The following is a 25755-nucleotide window of genomic DNA, read 5'->3' on the forward strand; positions in this document are numbered from 1 at the left end:
GGGATGGAATCCAAATCAAGAGAGTGGGTGGAATACACAGGGCTTCTGGACAGCTCACCTGGAGACTGTCCAGTTCCTTTTGGTTGCACTGGTGAGAACAGGGTATTTGTGACAGACACCCACTATCATCAGAAGCAAATGTAGAGGTAGGCTCCATCTGGAGAAATCTAGAAGACCCAGGTCGGTCTTGCCTACTGTCAAAAGAATGGCTGCCTTCCGTCCCCACTAAGGCACTTCAAGTTCCCTGGGACAAGTTGGAATCTGAGTGTCTCTATTCTAGTCAAAGCTTTCTCACTCATTTCTAAGATGAACTTGGATTAAATGCATGCATTTCTAAGGAAAGGAAAGGGAGTTCAGCCTTAAGGAGCACTTACTGTATGCCAGATACTATACTAGGCACTCTGACATACGTTGTTTCGCTTAATCCTCATACTAGCCTGAGAGATACTTATCTCCTTAGAAATGGAAACACTTAGGTCCAGAAATTAAGGAGTTTGTCTGTGGTCAATCGTGTACAGACGGTTTGAACTGCAATCTGCAAAAATTCAATGAATCAAACTTTGATGAATGCTTTTGAAGTCCTCTTGCATAATGCAGCCTTTGTAGTCAAGCACAACCAGAGTCCAAATTCCAGTTCAGCTACTTGCTAGCTGACAGCCTTTGGAAAGTTCCCCAGCTCTTCAAGACTTCGATTCTACATATGTTCAGGGGGAAGAGTAAATCCCTCTTTTTATGATCATAGGGAAGATCAACTGAGAAGATTAAGAATGTAAACTGGGGCGCCTGGGTGGCTCAGTAGGTTGAGCGTCCGACTTCAGCTCAGGTCACGATCTCACGGTCTGTGAGTTCGAGCCCCCCGTCGGGCTCTGGGATGATGGCTCAGAGCCTGGAGCCTGCTTCCCGTTCTGTGTCTCCCTCTCTCTCTGCCCCTCCCCCGTTCATGCTCTCTCTCTGTCTCAAAATAAATAAACGTTTAAAAAAAAATTTAAAAAAAAAAGAACGTAAAGAACTCAAAATAGGGGTAGGAGCATAGGAGGTATTCAACAAGGCACACTCTCACCCTCTGTCCTCCTCCTTCTTTGTTAATTAAATATCTGATCTGAGCTTATATCACGTTGGGAGTGGGGAACCAAAGTTACAACAAAATCAAATAGAACCTTTCAGCAAATGTGTCAGTGGTTCCGAAAGTGAGGTCCCTGGACCAAGCAAATCAACACCAGCTGAAATTTGTTAGAAATTTACATTTTCTGACTCCACTCCAGACCTACTGAATGAGGAACTCTGAGTAGGGCCCAGCTGTCTCTATTTTAAGGAGCCCTCAGGTGATCTGGATGCACACCAAAGTTTCAGAACCATGTATATAATAGTTTTGCCATCACATTAATTTCACTCAAATATTACAGAGACCATGGGTAGATCACAATAACAATCTCACAATGGCTATCCTTTGGTTTTATGCATTATTTTCAGGTTACTGTAATGTACCCTGCTGATTAAACCTCGCTATGCGAAAGAGTAAACCAAGTGAAATGATGTTGCATTAAACACCTTACAAAAAGAGATTCTCTAAGCTATTGATTTGATACAAAAAGATAAATGTCAAGAAGTTCTTCTTGAGAAAATTCACTTAAGTGGCCAACTGGAGGAAGTGAAGACTAAATTGGGAGCATCTTCCCTAATCCCAGGAAGAGGTAAGCATAGATGGCACTTCAGAAATCCAACCAATTTCACAATTTCCTTTTAATTTAACTCTTCCTGCCCCAATCCTTTTCATTAAATCTGGGTTCCTAACTCATCTACTCTTTTCCCAGCTTGAAAATCTGGAAAACAGTGAAGTGACTTCAATCCAGAAATCACACACTTGTCATTAGGTGCAAACATTTATGTGCTTGAAGACCTCAAAACACTGAAAGCTTTAAAACAAGAAAGGGATGTGGGCTGGGCAGCTGAAACCAATCATGCGGGAGATACGGCATCCACAGTAAATGGTACATCTGAATACTTAGAATGATTCTCAATTATATTAAAGTAGTTTTCATTTTTTCCAATGGCGATGCTACTCCTCCACATCTCTCTCCCAAGGCTCTACTCTTCCATGCTTGCTTGCAGATGATTTCAATTGTTTTCTATTTTCTTAATCTCTATTATCTCTGCTGTTTTTTCTTCCTCATTTCACGATTTTTTTTTTCCTTGCAAGGCACTCACGCAGCGTCTGATGCTTCTACAAACGCAGGGATTTTTCTTCCTGTCCTTGAAGCGACAGCTTGTCTTCCCTCTGAAGTGTCTTTGTCGGAATGCCTGATAAACTGTTTATTTTTCCTAACAGCTTTCCTTTTTTGCCTGAAAAACAAACATTAACCAAAAAAGTCCTTGTTTCGCTCAAGTGATACTTTCTACGCAATCCCTGGTGCTAGAGCGCCGCCTGCTGAGAAAATGAGGATTAGCAGGTCACGCAGCCTTTGGTTCAGCAAAGGATAAAATTATTGGATTGGAGAGGCCATTTTCTCATCCGATGTACAGATTCTTCAGGAACAACAAGTGTCATATTCTTGAGAGTCCCTCTTCTCAATACCCTGCAGAAGTCCCTATACTTATCCCTAACAAAACTACACCACAGTAAAATAAAATCCACCATCTACCAAATACTTAACAAAATGCCCGGTGTGGAATAGAACTGACAACCAGTGAAGTGAAGCAGGACCTTTCTCTGAACCAAAGATATAGAACTTGTGACCTCATATCGCAGGCTATTTCCCCCATTACAGAGAGCCCAAATGATTCCAATGGACTTTCTTATAATAAAGGGCAGTCAGCTTTCTATAATCCTCACAGCTTTTATCTGCCAATTCCCAATTCTGAGACACCACAAGATTTAATTACTTTTCCACACGTGAGCCCTTTAAATATTGGAAATATCCTACCATATCTACCTAAACATTCAAACTGCTGCTTGCTTTCCATTAAATATAACCCAGGAAAATGTGATTGTGCGTGCAACTTGTTATGGACTAAATGCGTCACTCAAAATTCTATGTTGAAGTTGTGCCCCCCAAGATGATGATATTTGGGGGTGGGGGGCCTTTGGGAGGTAATTAGGTTTAGATGAGGTCATAAGGGTGGAGCCCTCATGATGGGATCAGTGCCCTTTTAAGAAGAGGTAAGAGAGCTTTCTCTCCCCTCCCCGCCGCCTTTCTCTCAATCTTCCCCCTCTCCAGCAAGAAGGCAGAGTCTGCAAGCCATGAAGAGAGCCTGCACCAAAAATCCAACCCTGCTGCACCCTGACCTCAGACTTACTGCCTCTAGACGGCAAGAAATAAATTTCTGTTGCCTAAGCAACTCAGTCTATGGTGCTTTGTTCTAAAGCGATCCTACTCTACACAGCACTGTTATGTCTTGCAACCGTCCATAGTATATTCTATACCCTACAGGTTTTATTTCCTGGTAGTTACACTTTCAAGTGAGCTAACTGGATGTCCCTATTCTACAGTTGAGACACTGAGGCAAAATTTTATACATATATATATATATATACACACACACACACACACATATACATATAACACATATATGCCACAGCAAGTTTTTGCCACAATAGTTTCTAGAAAAAACTCCTCACCAACTGCTGATTTGCCATCTACACTGAAATCAAAATTCTCATTTTCAGGGCTTCTCTGTTACTCTGACATATTCATAATACCCGGTTTCTCAGAAACTTACATTTTCAACAGTAGCCTGGGAAATTTTCCCGCTAGTTGGCCCATTTGTGAAAAACACAAACCCTGTGTGGTAGATTGAAAAAATGACCATAAATTCTTTTTCTCCTGGTACCTATGCCCTAGCAATGTCATGCTGTAGTTTCTTCCATCAAGTAGTCTTTTTCTCCACTTGTGGGCTGGCGTTGAGATTTTCTCTTACGGAAATGATACTGTACAAGGTCAGAACCCATGCCTCAGGAGGCTTTGTGTGTTCTTGATTTCACTCTTGGAACCCTGAGTTGCCATGTGAATACGTCCAAAATATTATGCTAAAGGAAAAGGACAAGTGAGCACCTGGAGAAAGGTCTCGTTCATCTGAGCCATCCAAGCTGAATCCATTACACGCACAACTCAAAGATATTGCAGGTTTGGTTCCAGACCACCTCAATAAAGTGAGTAGCACAATAAAGCAAATTAAATAGGTTTTTTTGGTGTCTCAATGCGTATAAAAGTTACATTTACCCTACACTATAGTCTAATAAGTCTGCAATAGCATTACGTCTAAAAAATAATGAACACACCTTAATTTTAAAATATTGCAGGGTGCATGGGTGGCTCAGTCAGTTAAGCGTCCAACTCTTGGTTTTGGCTTGGGTCATGACCTCACAGTTCATGAGTTTGAGCCCCACATCGGGCTCCACACTGACAATGTGGAGCCTGCTTGGAATTTTCTCTCCCCGTCTCTCCGCCCCTCCTTCACTTATGCTCTCTCTCTCTCTCAAAATAAATAAATAAAGTTTAAAAAAATACTTTATTGCTAAAATATGCTAACCATCATCTGAGCTTTCAGCAAGTTGTAATCTTTTTGCTGGTGGTCTTTCCTCCATGTTAATGGCTGCTGACTGATCAGGGTGAGGACTGCCAAAGTTTGGGGTGGCTGTGGCAATTTCTTAAAATAAGAGAACAATGAAGTTTGCCACATCAATTGACTCTTCCTTTCACTTGAACACTTCATTGCCATTGTAGAGTTATTAATTGGCTTAATTTCAATATTGTGTCTCAGGAAACAGGGAGGCCCACGAAGAGGGAGAAAGACAGGGGAATGTCTTGTTGGTGAAGCAGTTAGAATGCAGACAATATTTTATCAATTAGGTTCATCCTTATTATATGGGTGCGGTTCATGGCACCCCAAAACAATTACAATAGTAACATCAAAGATCACTGATCACAGATCACTGTAACAAGCAAAATGATGAAAAAATTTGAAATATTACAAGGATTCCCAAAATGTGACAGAGAGACACAAAGGGAGCAAATGCTGTTAGACAAATGGCACCAAGAGACCTGCTTGACCGAGGGGTGACACAAACCTTCAAATTGTAAAAAACGCAGTATTTGCAAAGTACAATAAAATGAGGTGTGCCTACATAAGCCAGTCAACCCAGCCAAACCACCAGCTGACCAGATGCAAGAGTAAACCCAGCCAAGACTAACCAAGCCCACCCTAGACTAGCTCTTCCCAGCTGAGCTCGCCCAAATTAAAGAATAACCTACAGAAGCACGAGCTAAATAAATAGCTATGATGCTATATGAAACCACAACATGACCTATAGTGCACTATACCCATAAATAATTAACTTGAATCTCATCAAGTCTTTAGAAATAATTTCCAGTTTACAGGAAATAGACGGGATAAAAAAAACAACAACAAGCTGACTTCTGTTTGGTGATGAGGCAGGTATAAACAAATAAGCATACACTTATGCTCACTCTACACACATATTAATTTACACTGTTATTTTAGTGTTGTAAGTTGGAGAATGCCCTGAGAACCTTGGGTACACATTTTCCCAGCAGTTGTCCTTACTGTGCCTAAAACCTAAATCAGTCTTTAAAAAAAAGAAATCAAATCATTGTCCCAGCAATGTTCTGTGTTCTGTAAACAGAAGACATAAGGTTGCATTTCAGGGATCCTGAGGAATGCTGAAGTCTAGCCACTTTAGAACCTATGATGAAGAGGGGCAACTGGGTGGCTCAATCGGTTAAGCATCCAACTCGATTTCAGCTCAGGTCATGATCTCACAATCTCATTGTTCTCGTAGGATTGAGCCTCAAGTCGGGCTCGGGCTGACAGAGTGGAGCCTGCTTGGGATTCTCTCTCTCCTCTCTGTCTGCCCCTCTCCCAGCTCGTGCTCTCTCTGTCTCTCAAAATAAAAAAACATTAAAGAAAAAAAAAGCTGTGATGAAGATTTATCTATATGCAGCCTGTGAATTGATCACTTTTCAGTTAAAATTTTTCAGGACCATTTTAAGTGTCAGTCTCTGAAACCCACCCGTACAGTCTCTATAACTCACACAGAGTCAGGGAAAGCCATCAGAAGGGCCATTTTTTATCTCAAATTTTCTATTCTCATGGACATAAAGAAGGATTATGATCAACTTCTCTAAGAGGCTGGTAATAAATCAGCCTTGGGGGTTTGAAGTAGAAATGCATAAATATGACAGAGGTTTGGGTTCATCTGGTGTCAAGAACAGTTTGGTGCTTTGAAATTCTTTTTAATATTACATATTTTAAAAACCAAAAACCTATTTTCTGAAGGCTTTTCTCCTTCATTTCTAAATCCAAGTGTATCATCAAGGAAAATGGAATCCATGTGCTGTTGAATGCATTTACACTCCATTCATTACAGTGCAATGACACTGTATAACACTGACATTCCCTTTTGTAGGAGCGACTTCCAAGTTCATATGATTCTGAGGCTAAAATTTCAGAGAACTTTCTTCTCCCAGCCCTCAAAGAGTCCCAGCATGTGTAAACCACACTCATGACTCCTCACTGGAACATCAAGTTTTTAAGGGTTTTTGTCCAAATTGAAAATATTCACATGATGGAAAGATTTCTAGATTAGTTAAACAAGTCATTCTCCTTCCTTCCTTTGTCCTTGGTTCTAACTGCTTTGGATAAAGAGGATGAGATGGTTTCTTTGTGAAGCAGCAGTCAGCGCAATCTTACTGCTGAATTCCAAAGTAAGGAAAGAAAAGGCGCACAGTCTGAGTGCGAGGTGCTCCCAGCCTCTTCCCAAAGCCCTTGTCAAAATATCATCTTCCAGTAATACCGCATCCTCAGACAGCAGATGAGGAACTGATAATGCCACAGCTGGGGGGGGGGGGGGGCGGAAATGCTAATGTGAACTCAGGTGAATATTTTTACCTCCCTGGGCTTCCAGTGACTTCTCTGGAAAATGGCAGGCTACCCCTACCCCAAAAGGTGTTCTGTGAGCATTTCCTCAACACCACCAGTTTCCCCAGGGTAAGTGTTGCAGTTACTATGACTGCATAACAAAGTTCTCCAAGTGTAAAAGTGTAGAACAATCATTTTTTTCTTTTTCATAGATTCTGAAGGTCAGGCATTCAGGCAGTGCTTGACTGGACAGTTCTCACTTGGGGGTGGCAGTCAGATATCGACTGAGGCTGCAGAGACGTGGAAGTTCGACGGGGCTAGTTCACTAGCCAGGGCTAGCTAGCTGACACTAGCCGTGGCTTGGGAGCTCAGCGGGGGCTGCGGACCACACACGGCCTCTGCATTGTGGCAGTCTCACGGTAACTGTACTTCTTACATAGCAGGTCAAAGCTGCAAATAAATGCAAGTACCCCAGCAACAAAGGTCGAATCCGCGTGGCTTTTTATGACCTAACTTTGGAAGTCACGTAAGATCACTTTTATCATAACCTGCTGGTCAAAGCAGTCCCAAGCTGGCCTATATTCAAGGGGAAAAAAAAAAGCCATAGATCCCCATCTCTGAATGGGAAGCGTGTCAAGAATTTGAGGATGAGATTCTAAAACCACCACCACAACGACGGATACTCACACAGAGAGAAGCAGACACTATTGCTGCCCTGCCCGTGTCCGAGTTCACCTATAACCGCCGAGGACAGTTCCTGTGATTGCCGACAACGACTCACTTCAGGGGCCCAGGCCTCTGTTTCTCAGCCTGAGGGCTTTCTCTGTAATGTGGGAAGAGCTCGGCCCTCAGGGGCAACCAATAATAGAATCAGTGGATAATACTCAGCCCTTGGCAGGACAGTTCTGAGGCGTGTCAGAGTGGTGCCCAACAGGACAAAGCGCCGCTTGGCCTCAGCAGCAGCCAGCTCATTAACACCTCCAGTACTGGCTTTTCTCCCTTCTCTCTCCAGCTCTTCCTCCCTCACCTCTGCTTCCTCGTGTCCAGCACCCAACTTCCTGTCCTCCAGTCTGCTTTTGGGAGCACCCAAACTAAAACACCCATTATATGTGTCCTGATGAGAGAAAAGTTGAGAACTGTTGCAGCAGATGACCTCCCTAGTCTAAATTCCTGCTATTGTGATCAACCATTTCATAAGCGTGGGTAACTGGCAAGGTCTACGATTGCCCTGAGTGCTCAAAGAAGTCGTAGGGTAAAGCCAAAACTGCCACAGTAACTGGGTAGGTAACTTTCGTAAGTGAATCCTACTTTCCAAATAAAGTACTTCCTATAGCAAAAAAGGAGGTCCCTCCTTGGTCCCTTAAAAGTAGCCATAAAAATCAGTACTGAATGATGGCTTACGGCCTGAAAAGAAATTAAACAAGACTGAAAATAAACACATCCCAGTAAAATCTAAACTTTCATAGCTAGCAAACTTCGGGTAATTGCAATTCCTGTAGGCAAGGGGAAGTTTTATTTTATTGAGGAGTTTTCCTTGATTCTTTAACTTCTCAATCATGCCTCCTGGAAGTATACTACAACCCAGGCCCAAGGTATGCTCTCATATTAGCTTATCAGATGAATCAGTCTTCCCTTGGCTCTCAAGATCTTTTATAATTAGTTTTGCAACATATGCATACAGTGGCTATGGGCAAAGCTCAGAGGAATGAGAAAACTCATTTAGAACAGTTGCCAGGGTTCCAGTGTTTTCTCAAGCTTAGCCAGTTAATTCTACTTCTGGGCGTAACCAAGAATGGGTCCCCAGATCTGCCAGGCTTTTTCTTCAAGTTGGAAATGCCTCGAGAACCAGTCTTCAGTTTCTTTGGAGTGGTCTTTGGATGTCCCACCTGAATGAAAGAAGGGTAGTCCCAGAAATGACAGAAGTCTATCATTTGTCAAACACTGTATTAAAGTGGGAGTTTAACTACATATATGCCAACCATCCCCAAACCTCCTTAACTCCCATAGTTTGTCACCAACAAAGGTAGCAAAACTGCATGGGACGCAGCAATGCGGTTGTTTTCTTGAAAAAACTCCAGAGACCAAATTATACAATTTCTAACACTGGGCTATTCAGGGGCCTGGTAAACACAGAAACCACAAGAGGGGAGGGAAGGGAAAAGAAGTGGGGGCAGGATGTCTGCTCTAATTCCGTATTCACTCTGCTGTGCTCTGTTTTACAACAATGTCAGCTCTATGGAATAAAAGCAAACGTGGTTTCTGTGTCTTTAAGGCCTGAGGCAACTTGGGCAATGGGTAGGTTGCCATAGCAACTTGTAATTCTACTGTCTACTAAATTGAAAAGCAACAATAGAAAATCCCTAGCAAATAAAGTGGGATACCTCTCAATGATAATTATCTGTTTATCACAGCCTGGTTTTGAGTTCTTAAAACTACAAACACCTAGAATCCTCTGCTATATTTGATTGAAGCGGGGCTAATATTTTCTTTTCTTTTCAAAAGCTCTCAGGCAGAAGAGAAGAAAACAAACAAACAAGTTTCTGAGAGAGTTTAGATGTCAGCCTCATCTATGGGCCCAGAGGAATGCTTCCACTATGCATACACACATACAAAAGGAGAAAGCGGGATTAAGCAACTCAAAAATCTACAGCAACATGAGGTAGTAAAACCTCAGCCAGTCTTACATCAGACTTCCTTGAAAAAAGGCCTGAGACATAAGCATGGAGATGTGTGCTTGGCAGATACACACACAAAAAAGTGTTTTAAGATTATAACCCCCATAAAACATCAAAAAGCTCTTCCATCCACAGCCAATTACTTTAAATTTATTGGAAGATTGTTGGGCATCTTGTAAGACACTAAAGCTACAAAAACAAGGAAGACCCAGTCTCTGACCTCTATAAGCTCACAATTGGGGAATGGGGAGAAAGACACATAAATTATATGGCCAGTTTTCCCAAGTGTTACAGACTGAATTGTATCCTCCAAAGATTCCATATGTTTTAGTCCTAACACGCAGTACCTCAGAATGTAACCATATTTGGAGATATGGTCTTTAAAGAGGTCACTAAATTAAACCAAGGTCATTACAGTCAGCTCTAATCCAATCAGACCGGTGTCTTTATAAGAAGAGGAAATTTGGACACAGACATGTACAGAGGGAACATGATGAGAAGACACAAGGAGAACACAGCCATCTACAAGTCAAGGAGAGAAGCCTAGAACAGAGCTTTCTGTCATGGCCCTCAGAAGGATGCAACCCTGCCAACACTTTGATCTCAGACTTCCAGCCTCCAAAACTGTGAGAAGTAAATTTCTGTTGTCTGCCACCTAGTCTGTGGTACTTTGTTCTGATAGCCCTGGCAAATGATTACCCGAAGCTCTATTCTTCTAGAGTAGTGGTTCTCGATCTTTCAGCTGCATCAGAGTCACCTGGAGGACTTATTAAAACACTACTGGGCCCCACCTCCAGAATTTCTGATCCAGGAGGTATGGGGAGGGACCCTAGAATCTGCGTTTCTAGTAAGTTCTCAGGTGATGTTGTTGCTGCTGGTCTGAGCACTACCTCTTGAGAAATACTGTTCTAGGAGGTACAAATTGAAGATAGAGGCTGCATATCTGACCCTAACAGACTCAAGTGAAGAGGACTTTCTCCTTCCTTCCTGAATCTAAAATGGAAAGGATTCCAACCTGAGCTTCACACCCAGGTGCATCACAGGTGAGGTGCCCAGCGGTTACAAAATGACAAAAGTTGCGTCTTATGAAAATCCTGAACTTCAAGACACAGAAGCCCCGTCCACTACTAAAACATAGCCCATGAACGAGTACTGGGCTCCGAAAAATTAGATACCCAATTCTCCCTTCAATGAGAAGTTAGACAGGTATATAAAGGATAGGGGGATTCTCTCCCATCCGGGCAAAGGCAGAAGATTGGGGAGAGTGGACAAAAGTATTTCCCTCTCTTCCCCACCCTACACTATTGGCCCCCTGCCCTAAAGTCACACTTTAGAAGTTCCAAACCTAAAGCTGCGCCCCTCTCCTCAGGCCAAATATGCCCAGAATCTATACCCTGTTCCAGACATTGCTCCAGTACCTGAACTCCCTGCCCAATGACCCTGGGCCTGCTTCCATGCCTGCACAAGGCTCTTTCCTCGGTTCTCCCACAGCCAGACCACATTGCCAGCATGCACAGAATGTGGCCCAAGGGATGGTAAAAGAGAAGGGATGAACAGAGCTTGGACCAAAGAGCTGGAGTGTCCATGAGCTTGTGTGAAAGGTTCAGCAGGGCACTGATACTTGGGGTGGAAAGAACCCTAGTCTGTGGCATTTACTGAGTTCCATAGTATTAATATTCCCACTGTGGCCAACTTCAAAATACCAATATGAAGTCAACTGGCTCACAAAATTCCTGGGGGGGGGGGGGGGAGTCCTTCATACTATGGGACAAAAGCAGGAGTGGGAAAAGAACAAGGGCAAGCTGGTGGTCTTCATTTGTATTCTTGCCCTGGCCCTGCATATATTAAAGGTAAGCCAATCCCTGTATCAACCAAGATTTGCCCTGATCACCACTGAGAGTGGCCATCAATGCTGAGCTCACAAAGAAGGACCCATTCTCCCTAACATATTCCATTCAGAAGATAATGTTGTTGGTTGCCTACCCAAAAGCCATTCCCCAACCACTTGTTCTTTCTGGAAGAGCCTGCTGCTCTCTACAAAGGCTGGAAAATGGTATATACTCGCTTTCCAAGCTCCCTTGTAGCATGAGACATAATCTGGCCAATGGGAGCTCAGAGGTGAAGTTTGTTAGGGCCACCAGAGAAAGGTTTCTCCCTAATAAACAAAAGGAAGGTCTGTCTTCTTCTCTGGACACAGTCCTTCTATGATGTGTAACAGTGGCACCACCTTGCAACCATAAGAGAAAACATTATGCACAAGATGACAAAGAAGGATCAGAAGCAATTGGGTTGGGTGTTTTTTTTTTTATTAATTGTGGTAAAATACATATAACATAGAATTTACCACCTTAACTATTTTTAAGTGTACCAAGTTCAGTAGTGTTTAAGTACAATCACATTATTGTGCAACAAATCTCCAGAACTTTTTCATCTTGCAAAACTAAAACTCTGAAACACGCCCCCACCACTCCCCTGCCATCCACAAGAAACTACCACGCTATTTTCAATGAATGTGACTACTCTAGGTACTTCATATAAGTGGAATCATACAGTATTTGCCTTTTTGTGACTGGCTAATTTCACTTAGCACAAGGTTCATCCATGTTGTAGCAGGTGTCAGAAGTTTCTTCCTTTTTAAGTTTGAATAATATTCCATTGTATGTATCAACCACATGCTTTGCATCCATCAGTGGACTCCAAATGTTGCTTCCAACATTTGGCTATTATGAAAATACTGCTATAACATGGATGTACAGATTTCTCTTCAAGACCCTGCTTTCAATTCTTTTGGGTATATACCCAGAAGTGGAATTGCTGGATTATATGGTAATTTGAATTTTAATTTTTTTAAGGAAGCACCATACTGTTTTCCACAAAACTGTACCATTTCACATTCCCACCACGAGTGCACAATTATCTCAATTTTTCCACATCTTCACCAACACTTGTTACTTTCTTTTGTGGTTCATTCAATAATGGCCAATCTAATGGGTATGAGGTGAGCTCCTGGGTTCTTCATGGCATTTGGAGCTACCCAGAGGGTGTATGCAGGAAATAAGTAATAAGTATTCTTATTGTTAAACTCCCTTTTAACTAGCTCTTAAGCTTCTTATAACTGATGAGCTGCTTTTTCTGTAACACCTCAAGCAGAAAAGATTAAGATTTAATTCTCTGTTTCTCATGCTTTGCATTATACTCTGCTACTTCAGCTCTTGGAACCCAACACAAATTCTACCCCAGGGTCAAGTCATGCTATATAGTGCAAGAGCAAATACAAAGGAGTATTCCTAACAGCTTTACTCATAATAACCCAACACTGGAAAGAACCCAGATACCCACTGATAGGATAAACTGTGGTACATCCATACAAAGGAATACTATTCAGCAATAAAAAGAATAAAATCATGACGGATAAATCTCAAACACACTATGCTGAGTGATGAAGCCTTATTATATAAGAGTACATATGGCAATGACACCATTTATATAAAGTTATAGAATACATTAGGGGTGCCTGGGTGGCTCAGTGGGTTGAGCATCCGACTTCAGCTCAGGTCATGATCTCACAGTCCCTGAGTTTGAGCCCCACGTCGGGCTCTGTGCTGACAGCTTCTGATTCTGTGTCTCCCTCTCTCTCTGCCCCTCCCCCACTCATGCTCGCTCACTCTCTCTCACTCTCTCTCACTCTCTCAAAAATAAAAATAAACATTTAAAAAAAAGTTATAGGTTAATCTAACCTACAGTGGAAAAAAATCAAAACAATAGCTGTTGTCTCTGAGGGGTGGGAACTGCCTAGAAAGGGGCATGGGAGAACCTTCTGAGATGATGCTAATTTTCTATATCTCCAGAGAGGTTTTGGGTTACACAGTGAGAATGCATTTGTGCAAATACAGTGGCAGATATACCCTAAAGACTTGTGCATTTCATTGTCCATAAATTGTGTATCAAAAAAAAAAAACTATAAGTCAATATTTAATTCTAGTAAATAATATACAAGATGAAAAATTTAGGGGGAAGTTTATGGAGGACTTCAATTTACTTTGAAATGCATTTTAAGAAATCCCAAGATGGATTGATGGATGGAAGGATAGATAGCTCTGTAATTCACAAGTACAATAAAATGTGAAAGGTGAAATATAGGTGGCAGGTGTTTGGGTTTTCACTATAAAATTCTTTTGATTTTTCCAGCTAAGAGTGTTGGAAACGGACAATAAGTAGAAGTTCTGGTTTTATATGGTGAACATTTTCCTGACTACCTTGAGGGCTGGAATAAAATTAAGAGGATTTAGGGGAAGAGACAGAATCATCAACTACAAAAAAAACTTTATACTCTTTCACACTTGAACTACAAAAACTTACATTTTTGTTATGATCAAAAACTGGGAAGTGCTGCGATGCAGGAAAGGTCTCAGCTTGAATAGAAACTTTCACCTAAAAACTCAGGACCTACTAGAGTGCAGCCACTGGGCCAGGGGGTTTCTGACGTTCCTTGTGCTTTGTGCTTTTCTCCAGTTTCAGTTGCCCCCTCCACTGGGCATTGGGAACCCTAGGGGATATGAAACTCCTCGACACTCACCCCCCCTTCCCCCAGCACACTTCCTGTTCCTGACATTGAGAGATGACTCTGAGCTAAGGGTACTGTGACCACTGAGCACTGAGGAAGGCATGAGGGAGCAAGGAGTCACACAAGGACCATGGACAGATGGCCAGCAGGGTGCAATGTCACATCAGGTTAAGACAAGTGTGATCTGTCAATCTTTAGCTACAGGAACCATGTTTCTGTGTCTCCCCTCTCCCCCCCCCCTCCCCCCACACGCAAGAAATTTTTCACCCTCTGGCTTTCTTTTCTTTTTTAACTCTGTTGTTTATAGATCATTGTGTCACATTGTATGTTAGCCCTGGGAGGGCACATAGCTAAATTCCCTCACTTTACAGAGGGGAGCTGAACTCAGAAGGTGAAGGGATCTTCTCAAGATCACTGAAGAGCAGAACCGCAACCACAAAGGTATCCTCAATCCAGAATAAAGGGTGAGAATATTCAAAACTCAAAGACATGGAATTCTTTGTTATGCTATTTTTACTATGAAGGGACATTGACCCTATTATTCCTGTCCTTTGTGATAGATGTACACCTTAAACGTTGATAATATCCACCAGAATACTAAAGACCTTCCTTATATATAGCAGTGTCCCTTAGCTATAGGGAGAAACATTCCAAGATCCCCAGTGGATGCTTGAAGGCATGGAAGAACGGAACCCTAGATATATACCGTGACATTTCCTGGACATACAAAGCGATGGCGGAGCTTAATTTATAAATTAGGCGGAGTGAGAGATTAATAACAAAGAACAATACAACAGTATACTATAATAAAAGGTATGTGAACGTGCTCTCTGAAAACACCTCCCTGCACCGTACTCACCCTTCTCCCCGCGAGCACCGACACACAAAAAGCCCACGTGCTGACGTGGGGCGAACGTGGTGGGCGGGCCTTGTGACGTAGCATTGGGCTCCTACCTCCTTCAGGAGGATCCCTGGCTTCCGGAGGCGGCTGAGGGCGGGTAACTGAAATCACGGGAAGCTAAACTGCGGGTAAGGGAGAACTACCGTATTCTCGTCTGGGGGCTTGGAAATGGGATGCCGACGTGGTCATCGTTTGTCGCTTGTTTAGCCTCTCCTGAGGAAGTTACCGGAAATCGGTGTCTGAAGGTCGAGGTCACCACGGTCTTAACTGTCAGAGCAGTCCTCCGCGGAGACAGGCCTACATTGGAAACTGCCACCTCACAGCCCTGAGTGGCCTGTGAGGGACAGCACCACAGACACTGACCCAGGGAGAACCTCGTCCAGGGCCCTGCTTTCCACACTCGCTACCCCCCAGGAGACGACTTCCTGCATTTCCTAAGGAAAAACAATGACCTCGCGTCTGCAGAGGACTTCACTGTTTGCAGCTCACTGTTGACAGCTCATTTAGTCTTGCAACCACTTGAAGCAGTTTATGCTTCTTACACGTAAGAGGAAAAGTCATGTAGGGGCTGGAGGATAACAGTAAACTCATATTCTGCATTGAATCCTTGATTCAAGAGCTTCCCCTCCACCCACCCCCAAACCCGTGAACGGAAGCGCTGCGTGTATATACAGATCAGAGTAGACTTACTAAAACCGCTCTGCCAAGAAGGAGACCCCAAGCCCAGTGCTCCTCTGTTACGCGTGGAACAAACCCTCTGCCCAGACATCTGGGTTTTACATTCCAATTCTTCACTCGGTAGCGGTGTGACCTTGAGCAGATTACTTACACTCTCTGAGCCCTGGTTTCCTTTATCTAGGAAACAGAATTACTTCTTGGGGGTTAATAGTGGTAAACATTTAGCTACCACTCTGGGGGAAAATACCTTATGAAGGTGTGTGTATGTATTTATTATTTTTACTGAATGTATGTATGAATGCCGTGTGTACGTATGTAGTATTAATTTTACAACTTATAAAATGTACAACTCTTTACCCTAAGTTCCATATAACCAATTAATCTTTCACAGAATGCATTCCATTATTTTTGCTGAAGGTGCAACTGACAAACAAGTACAGTTCTGACATGAATGGTGAGATTTTAAGTGTATTCGTGAAACAAAAATGAAACAAAAATTATGTCACAACTTGATTGGTTTACCAATGATGCGAACAACTTCTTTGCTGAATCAGGTAATAGTTTTCAAATATTGGACCATTTTGTCAATTTTCTGTTTGCAATGTTTAATGGCTACAGGCATGGGGCACTTGTAAGTGTAATTTGTATTCACTTTCTCCACCACTTTCCTAAATCTAGACAATCAAAAAAAAAAAAAAAACAATAAATCAAGCTCTGATTCATAGCATTTGGAGCTTTCCATCGTATAAATAATCCTACCACGGCCAATTTTGAGCTACCAATGTGCCATCACTTAGGCAGTTGGGTAGAGATATATATAGAGATATATAAAGGCACATGCCATTATAAAGTATTGCCGCCATATCCATAAAAATAAAGGTACTGAGCCTCAAAAGCATAAACAACAGTAAAACGTAAAATAATTAGGAAGTGAAGAGTTCTGAGTATTATCTTCTCCAATAAAATTCAATTGCAAGCTTATATAATGGCTGTTTCTAACAACCAGCTCTGTAAATTCCTGGAAGTGTAACAGTGAGACCTCAAGGGACCTTATAAGCTGACCCCAGCACACCATGGCTGGAACAGCATTTGCTGGCAATTACTACTTAAGATGCTATGATCGGTGGCCATTTGCTCCATGTGTGCACAATTTCCACAACACTGGATTAGTGCCCTGGATTTTCAAGAAACTCATTTTGCATTTGGATTTTTTAAACATTCCTGAGACATACATGTTCAGTAAATGTGTTTAAGTAATGAATGACTACACCATCAGTTTATTCCTCAAAAGTCTTGTTGGATAAAACAGCTTAGGAAGAGAGCAGCCTAACTGTAGAGAACAAAAAGATGATCAAGGGAGCATGAAAGGGTAGGTGCTTTCCACTCTGGAAACTACCTGAGTTGCATTTAACTGCAGAACCTGAACAGGAAATGAAATGGCTATTGGGGGCGGGGGAAATAAATGAAAATTTACAAGCAAAGCAACAAAGTACTGGGGCAGGAGGACTAAGGATAAGGAGAATTGAGAGAAAAATGAAACTGTAGAAAAGAAAAACACAGAACTTACCTTAGAGACTTTTTAAAAAATCATATTCAATTCTCTGGACACCAGTAGGAAAACAGAAAAAAAAACATTTAAAAACACCATTTTTGTCCCAGGTATTTGAGTCTTATTTAAACCACTGATCTCATCCTCTTTAGTAATTTATATTAAAATGTAGGGGAAATGCTAATTTTGAGACCATCTTTCCGTTCTTAGGACCATGCCCCCGTGGAAAACACTCTGGAGAGGTGAGTTCCTCTGAGACTGCCCTTATGATTCCTCCACCAACTTTGACATTGTGAAGAGCAACTCTGATGTGGCTACTGGAACAGAGGCCATAGTTGTTGCTAAACCTTTATTTAGACAGACCAAGAATTAAGAAAAGCAAATGTGATAAATTTTAACGGGCCCAAGTGAATGTGAAAACTAAAACCAGATCCATGAATTGGCTGTCTTTACTCATTTACTCACATGCAACACTACCAACATTCAAAAGGAATTTAATCTATTGTTTTCCATCAGCCACACATTTTTTTTTTTTTAATTTATTTTTGAGACAGAGACAGAGCATGAACGGGGGAGGGGCAGAGAGAGAGGGAGACACAGAATCGGAAGCAGGCTCCAGGCTCTGAGCCATCAGCCCAGAGCCCGACGCGGGGCTCGAACTCAAGGACCGTGAGATCGTGACCTGAGCTGAAGTCAGACGGTTAACTGACTGAGCCACCCAGGCGCCCCCAGCCACACATTTATTTAGAGCTGTTTCTTGTACTGTGCAAAAAAGAGGGCAAATTACAAATCTGTACAATAATCCACAGAATGTGATCAATATCCTTATCAACACCCAAAGTGGGTTAACAAGGTTTTTTCTCCTGAAATCACACCTTCCAAGGAGTCCCAACAAGTGTTCAACACATAAAAAAACGTCAGGGAGAGCCTACTTAGCAGAGGAAGTTTGGGAAAAACTGCATCCCACACCAACACTTCCTCAAAAAACTCACGATACACACTTGCCCATTAGAGAACAGGACTGACATAAAGACATCTCAGTAACCTTGTTAACCCAGCATTTCCAAGTTTATTTAATCAATGAGCCCATTTCTCCCACCTAATATCAATTAACATCCACAGAAAAGTAGTGGATATTGCTGGTCTGGAAAACAACTGCAGGGAGTGATTTCAGTAACTGCCTCAACTTTGCCAGCATGGCTACGCACCCTAGGAAAGGGGTAGTGGTCTTGCTGAGGCACTCTATCCCATTCACGGCCAAGGCTGAGTCTTGGCTAGATCAAGCACCCCTTTCCTCTCTGCCGTCTCCGTCTAAGAAAGATTACCTTACCAGATACAGCAAACTACTATTCATCTGGCATTATAGAAAACAGCAACAATCTTTGCTGGACTCTCTAAACAAACTAAAATCTTTTATTATTTTTTTTTTTAATGTTTATTTTTTGTGGGGGGGAGGAGCAGAGAGAGAGGGAGAGAGAGAATCCCAAGCAGGCTCTCTACTGTCAGCACAGAGCCCAATGCAGGGCTTGAACCCATGAACCGTGACATCCTGACCTGAGCCAAAATCAAGAGTCAGACTCTTAACTGACTGAGCCACCTAGGCACCCCTAAAATGTTTTTTTTGTTTTTGTTTTTTTTTTAATTTTTTTTTCAACGTTTTTATTGTTATTTTTGGGACAGAGAGAGACAGAGCATGAACGGGGGAGGGGCAGAGAGAAAGGGAGACACAGAATCGGAAACAGGCTCCAGGCTCTGAGCCACCAGCCCAGAGCCCGATGCGGGGCTCGAACTCCCGGACCGCGAGATCATGACCTGGCTGAAGTCGGACGCTTAACCGACTGCGCCACCCAGGCGCCCCCCTAAAATCTTTTAAAAAGAGCCCTGCATATATATGTTCCCCTATGCTGAATCAGAGATTTAGGTAAGACATCCTGCTGTGCTCAGAGGAAAGTAGTAAAGTTAAATTAGAGTCTTACAAAAACATCAAGACAGAAAGATACCAAAACCACAGTTGGTTAGAAATAATATTTATTATCCCCTCCCCCCATGTACAGATTACTTTTCAGAAACATGAAGATATTACCCATGTCCTCATCAATAACAGTTTGTAGAAAATAAACGTAATTCATATCTTGACAATATATTTCTATCATTTTTAAAACAATAGCCATTTTTCCACGTTAGTTCAAGAATAGCTTCAAGTTTTACATTTTGAATCAAATCAAGACAATCTTTGTTTATAGGTGATTTCCTGACAGATCCCATCCCCCCAACCCCTAAAAAAAATTCTATATCCTAAGTGATAAACTCTTCTTGTACATTCAGCAAACTTTATATTGGAAAAAGAAAAAGAATAATTGAGATAGGTATTTACTCTCGTGCACAGTAATAAATCTAGCTGAGCTTCTACACCTTGCTTTGCAATGATGTTTACATAAAATAAATCATTTCTTATCAAGTTACAATGGTAATTTCTTGAAATGTAGATACAAAAGCTATACACTTAATCCACTGAAATTGCCTTCTAGTTTTATCTGTAATTAATCCATCGCCATTAAGGAAAAGCTTCAACTCAAGAAGATGTTTCCCCTTTCCCTCAGCTATTTCTCTCTGAAAAGCTTGAATCCTCTCTCAGATCATGTAGAGATACATTAAAAGCACAGAGAAAAAAAAAAAAAAAAACGTTTTAGCTTGCTGACATAATGCCCTTAAGTTTGCTGACATAATGCCCACAATTGAAGTTTAAAATGTAAAATCAGAGTTAAAGCATCACTTAATTCATACAGTACATTATCAATTAATCACCAGTGTCCCACCGACTCAGAAGTTTCCCAAACTGGTTGTCTCCTCCACATTTAGTAAGTTTATAACCAATGACTCAATCAAAGAATGTGCTTATAATAGGCTGCTGGTTTAATTTTAGAAGTTTTAATACTGGGCTATTTTCAAATATAGAGATGCTACAAGTGGCATATGAACCATTAATTTTGTTTCCCATTACCTACAGGAAGAATTTGTTCAAATAAAATTTTACAAGACAAAATGCAAACCTACATACCTATATATAGATGTATACATGTATATATTGAACCTAACTAAAGTTTTATAAGCAATACTAACATACTTCTCGTTACACATTCCTAAAGACAGTAATTGTTTTGAAGATAACATGTTATATAAAGAGGATTATGCAAAAGGCAAAAATTAAGAATAAACATGATCTTTGAGGTTTTCAGGATTACTTCAAAAAGCCGTTTCTATCCCCCATAGAAGAAAACTATGCATTTATCATAGGAAAAAAATTATAAAAAGATAATGCTATCGTGTAAATAATTCACAAAAACTATACTGTATATCCCATAAAAGTCTTACCAATGTAAGGTAAATCACAATTATGGTTTATATTGTATTACAGACATCACCATCACCTTTCCTCTTTAATAATGAGAGGATTTAACTTCTTTTTTTAACTTACTTAACAAGTGCCACAGAAATTCAAGTCCCAGTAGCAACAAGTTAAACAAGATTACAAAATAAGGCATTCTGCTCACATGTCATTAAAGTAACAGGCTGAGTATAGTAAAGCAGGCTCTTTCCATTCTTGAAATTTTATATAATCCCAAAATTATACAGAAGGCAATCTTTTCCAAAAAATTCCAATTAATTGTAATTTTCCAGGGAAACAGAAAGACACATAAAATCCTCAACTTTGGCTATTTCTCCCACTGCCATCAACAGAGGCTGATTTTCTCTATTTAATAAAGCCCAATATTAGAAATGTGGATGAAATGTCTCTGTACCATTTCTAAGCCTATAGGTCACACACACTAAATGATTTTTTTTTTTTCAAATTCTAGATTAAATCTAATCTGACAAAATCCCTGTAGTGTTACTTAGGAAAAAAAAAAAAATAGTGGACTCAGAACACACTTGCGCACACATGCATACACACACACGCACAGCCAACATATTAAACAGTTTTCTTAAACATTGATTGGTTCTCCAAAAAGGATCAAAATATTTTTCATCAAGCTGCAGCATGTGTTTAAGGGGCATTGTAACCTTTTTTAGTACAAGGTAAGAATCTGAATGAACTTTTAAACAACTAGTACCCTGAACTAAAGATCTTACCAAAGATGAACTCTAAAACACATATTTTTTGAAATTTGGACTCCCTTGCCTATTGTACTTTTACATTAAATGCTGCTTAAATAAAAATAGAGCATAAATTCAATATTCTACTGTCTAAACACTTAAAGCAATGGTTATGTCATCAACAGGTAAAACGCACCTAACTTGAGTCTTTGACACCTCTTGTTTTAAGTTTATTGAATGATAAAGTTCTTCACAGTTTAAAATATTGTGAAGAAATGTGTTTAACTATGTTCACAGAGATATTATGTACACATACTATGTATCTGATATACCCATAAACTTTGAATATGTGTGTGCCAAGAGGATACCCACACATATGCAGGAACCCTGAATAATAGGTTGGCGTGGACTGTGAAATGATTTCTCAGAAATGCTTAGAAATAAGAAAAGAGTATTATTATGAAAATTATAATAACAAAAATGTTACCTTATTTACATAGTGCCTATCTCCCAAGAGGTAAATATGCTTTATAGACATTTTTTAGTATCTGTGAGGTGGGACACTGAGAGCACTATCAATTTTCATTTTCCACAACCAACAAACCTGCCCAGGATCATACACTTTAACAGTGGTAGTAGAGCAAAATACACACGTGGAGATCACCCAACTTGCAGTGTCTCCAATTACCAGATCCAATGGCTCGTGGTGAAATCAAGTTTTCGTCATAGAACAAAATTTCTACCACAAAAGGTTAATTTTTAAGTCCTCATATACTTGTGATTGTGCGTTATATTTATACCACAGGGAGATCAAAATGGTTTTTGGTTTTGGCAGATGAAAAGTCTAACATTCAGTGTGACTATAATTCAGTGTAACTTCTCCAGTTTAAGTGCGACACAGCTGATTGGTCTATAGGGGAAATGCGGTCAATGTCTAACCATGGCTGGAGAAACCTCAATCCAAACAGCTACCGCATGATTACAGAGACAGCCTATAATCTTGTATTGTCTTAAAGGTCTTTTCTATCTCCACATATGGTATACACATATAAATAAGCATATTAGCACAAAATGTACAGTTAGCATGAGTCAGTTCATGTTTAAATTAACAAAGGCCTTAGGGGTGAACTTTAAAGGCCAAGAGCTCCTCAGAGTGCATGTTGTTTAAAGATCGAAGATCTGGCAACTTTAGAAGAAGTTTTGTAAAAATAGAGGCCTCGTTTGGATGGTTTTTCATTATTAAGGTCCTTAGTGCACGGATGAGAGTTTCCTGCAAAGCCTCAACAGAGTTGACATTTTCTATTCCAGATCGATCTAATAGTAAGGAATAGAGAGACATGAATGAGAGGACATGTTATTAACATTATCAATTAAGAGAAAACATTAACTAGAAATATAATTCTTGCTCATCAATCTCATTAATGAATTTAAAACAAGGTTTTATACATTGGAACAAAGGCAAAAAATATTTGACAAAATTTTATAAATCCCAATGGCAAATTTTTGTATCTGTTGATTATATTATAAAGATGTATATCACACAGTATACTTGATAAATCAAAACTCTTTAGTGCTTAGTATTTTGTTCACAAAACTAAAGGTTCTGATTTTTACAATTAGATGCCATCTGCTAATTTCAACTGCTTCTCATTGAGAAAATAAAATGAATAATGTAGTTTACAAATATAATTTTACTTCATTTGGAATATATCCACATTTGTATGTTGCCATGTGTGGCAAGCAACCTCTAAAACAGCCACCAATGATTTCCTCATCCTGGTATCCGTGCCCTTGCCTATCCCTTTCCCCTTGAGTGGGCTAGATTTACTGATTCACTACTAACGAATAAAATATTCGATTACAAAAACAAAAAAACAAAAAAAACACTTGACTTCCATCTTTAGCATACTTTTGCTCACTTACTCTGAGAAAAGCCAGATGCCACGTTGTGAACTGCCTATGGAAGTGGCCCAGGTGCTAAGGAACTGACAGTGGTCTCTAGCCAAAAGCCAGCAAAGAACTGAGGCACTCAGTCCAACATCTTGCAAGGAAATGTATCCTGCCAACAACCACATGAATAAGCCTAGAAGCAGCAGATCCTTACCTAGTTGAGCCTTCATAGTTGACCACAGCCCTGCTCCAAGTTTGACTACAATCTCCTAAGAAACCTTGAGCCAGAGGCACCCATCAAAGCCGCACCATATTCCTAACCCTCAGAAACTGTGAGATAAAAAGCCACTAAGTTTTAAGGTAATTTGTTAGTGGTAATAGATAACTAATATACTATGCAACTTTATTACCTAATTATAACCTAAGCATTCACTTTCATTTAGCATACTGTATTTTTTTTTTTTTAAGGTTTATTCATTTTTCAGAGACGGAGACAGAGCGTGAGGTGGGGAGGGGCAAAGAGAGAGGGAGACACAGTATCTGAACCAGGCTGCAGGCTCTGAGCTGTCAGCACAGAGCCCAACACGGGGCTCAAACTCACAGACTGTGAGATCATGACCTGAGCTGAAGTCGGACACTTAACCACCCAGGCACCGCCTAGTATACTGTATTTATTAAGCTCATCATAGAAAGTGTTAATTAATGATTTAGTATAAACCAACAATAAAGGAAAGTATCTTAAAATTAGCCAAACCTATGTTGTTTGCCCATAGGCTTTTTTTTCATCATCAAGGGCTATTTCTTCCCTTTACAATAGGAGGCAGTAATGCACAAGAAATATTCAATGGCCCCCAGTACAGGAAGTTGTAATTAGTAAGACACTGCCAAGGAAGCAAAATTCTCTGGCCATTCACACCCTTTTATTCATTTTTTTATAAGGATATTGAAGCTTTGCATTGTAACTGGGAGTTAAAAAAGCCACCTGCAAAGCAAACACTTGGAACAAAGACTAAAATTTCATAGTAAGGGGGAAAAATGTTTGATTAACTCTAAATGCAGAAAAAATGATGAAAATAGGTTTGTTTATCTTACATTTAAGAAAATTTGGATTATTATTCAACTGTGTGCCAATTCTTATGGAAAAAGACCTGTGAACATTTGACTTTGGTCATAAAATCATACGGGCCATCTTTGCAAAACTACTTAAAGCCTTCAGTAATGCTTCCAAGAATCTCCCTTGCCTTTAATATTCAAGTAATTGTTTTCTTCAGCATCCTTGCAATTTATTAATTCCCTCACCAAACACTTACTGAATGTGTGTGGCTACTGTAATAGGTGCTAGGTAATTAGCAGTGAACATAAACCAAAATTCCTTCCTTTAGAGAGCCCTTATAAGCAGAATACCTGGTTTGCATCATTATCATTAGTAATATACAATACCAACAACCGGTTAAGAATGACAGTGAGCCCCACAAACAAAATAATCTAAATAGGCAAAGAAAGAAACCCACAGGTAATGAAGATATTTGCATTAGAAGTCCTTCAGTGAGTATTTTGTGTTGGGATGTCCTACGCACTTCTACACAACTCAGAGCTTCAGGGAAGGGATTCCTATAACTAAAAATGTAAAGTTATTAAATTTTTCTAAAATCTCAATATCTAAAACCATGGTTTCATGATTTCAAGGCCAAATAACCTATCTACAAATCTAGCTGGATCATAAACAATAATGCTCTAGAAACTAACAATAGAATGTACAGATTGAAATGGAAATTTCTCTTCTACATGATTTACTAAATGCTACACTACTTGTATAGTTTAATTCATGCTACATCTGTCCTCTACTTTCTTAGCTGGTTCTTCATCCCTCTCCGAAGCCTGTGCTCCTCACCTAATTTCTCTTCATATTCACTTCCTACAAGATGGAAGTTAAATTCCTTCCACAGACAACTGAAATCTATTTCTAGATGAACTGTGGTCTCACAGTTATATGCCCATCCCTCATCTTCAACTGCAAGTGACTGCTGCCATTTCACACAATCTCAAGAAAATTTTACCTTTCAGTTATAATTCCCTTTTTCTCCGTGGTATCAAGAGTTTTCCAACCTCACAGCCAAGTATCATGTTTGAGATGTCTCTCTCCCTTAGCAGCTAGAGCTATTCTGTTAACAAGTAATACAACAGAAAGGCTTTGAAGCTTCAGAGACTAATAGGAGTTCAAATGCATGCTCAGCCAATTTTTTTTTTTTCAACGTTTATTTATTTTTGGGACAGAGAGAGACAGAGCATGAACGGGGGAGGGGCAGAGAGAGAGGGAGACACAGAATCGGAAACAGGCTCCAGGCTCTGAGCCATCAGCCCAGAGCCCGACGCGGGGCTCGAACTCACGGACCGTGAGATCGTGACCTGGCTGAAGTCGGACGCTTAACCGACTGCGCCACCCAGGCGCCCCTCAGCCAATTTTTAAAAATGCACAACCTTGGGCAAATTATTTAACCTCTCTGTGTCCTGGCTCACATCAGAGGTC

At 40.6% G+C, this 25755-nt stretch overlaps 1 protein-coding gene and 2 long non-coding RNA genes across 3 annotated transcripts in view; 1 reads left to right on the forward strand and 2 right to left on the reverse strand.

The window, feature by feature from the left end:
- Positions 1 to 8369: 8369 nt before the first annotated feature.
- On the reverse strand, positions 8370 to 14534 carry LOC121033592 (uncharacterized). Its single transcript, XR_005792014.1, has 2 exons — positions 13911 to 14534; positions 8370 to 8762 (listed from the first exon to the last, which is right to left on the reverse strand). It is a non-coding gene; the product is annotated as an uncharacterized LOC121033592 (long non-coding RNA).
- Positions 14535 to 15166: 632 nt separating this feature from the next.
- Positions 15167 to 17682, forward strand: LOC121033591 (uncharacterized). Its single transcript, XR_005792013.1, has 3 exons — positions 15167 to 15560; positions 16086 to 16248; positions 17454 to 17682. It is a non-coding gene; the product is annotated as an uncharacterized LOC121033591 (long non-coding RNA).
- A 1572-nt stretch (positions 17683 to 19254) lies between these two features.
- Positions 19255 to 25755, reverse strand: part of NR1D2 (nuclear receptor subfamily 1 group D member 2) — a 29710-nt gene continuing 23209 nt past the window's right edge. The window contains exon 8 of the mRNA XM_040480059.1: positions 19255 to 22652. Coding sequence (XP_040335993.1) covers positions 22456 to 22652 — 197 coding nt within the window. The 3' untranslated portion in view covers positions 19255 to 22455. The remainder of the gene's footprint in view (positions 22653 to 25755) is intronic.

The sequence above is a fragment of the Herpailurus yagouaroundi genome, unplaced genomic scaffold (assembly GCF_014898765.1).
Source record: "Herpailurus yagouaroundi ecotype Mexico unplaced genomic scaffold, PumYag 159, whole genome shotgun sequence".
Taxonomy (NCBI): domain Eukaryota; kingdom Metazoa; phylum Chordata; class Mammalia; order Carnivora; family Felidae; genus Herpailurus; species Herpailurus yagouaroundi.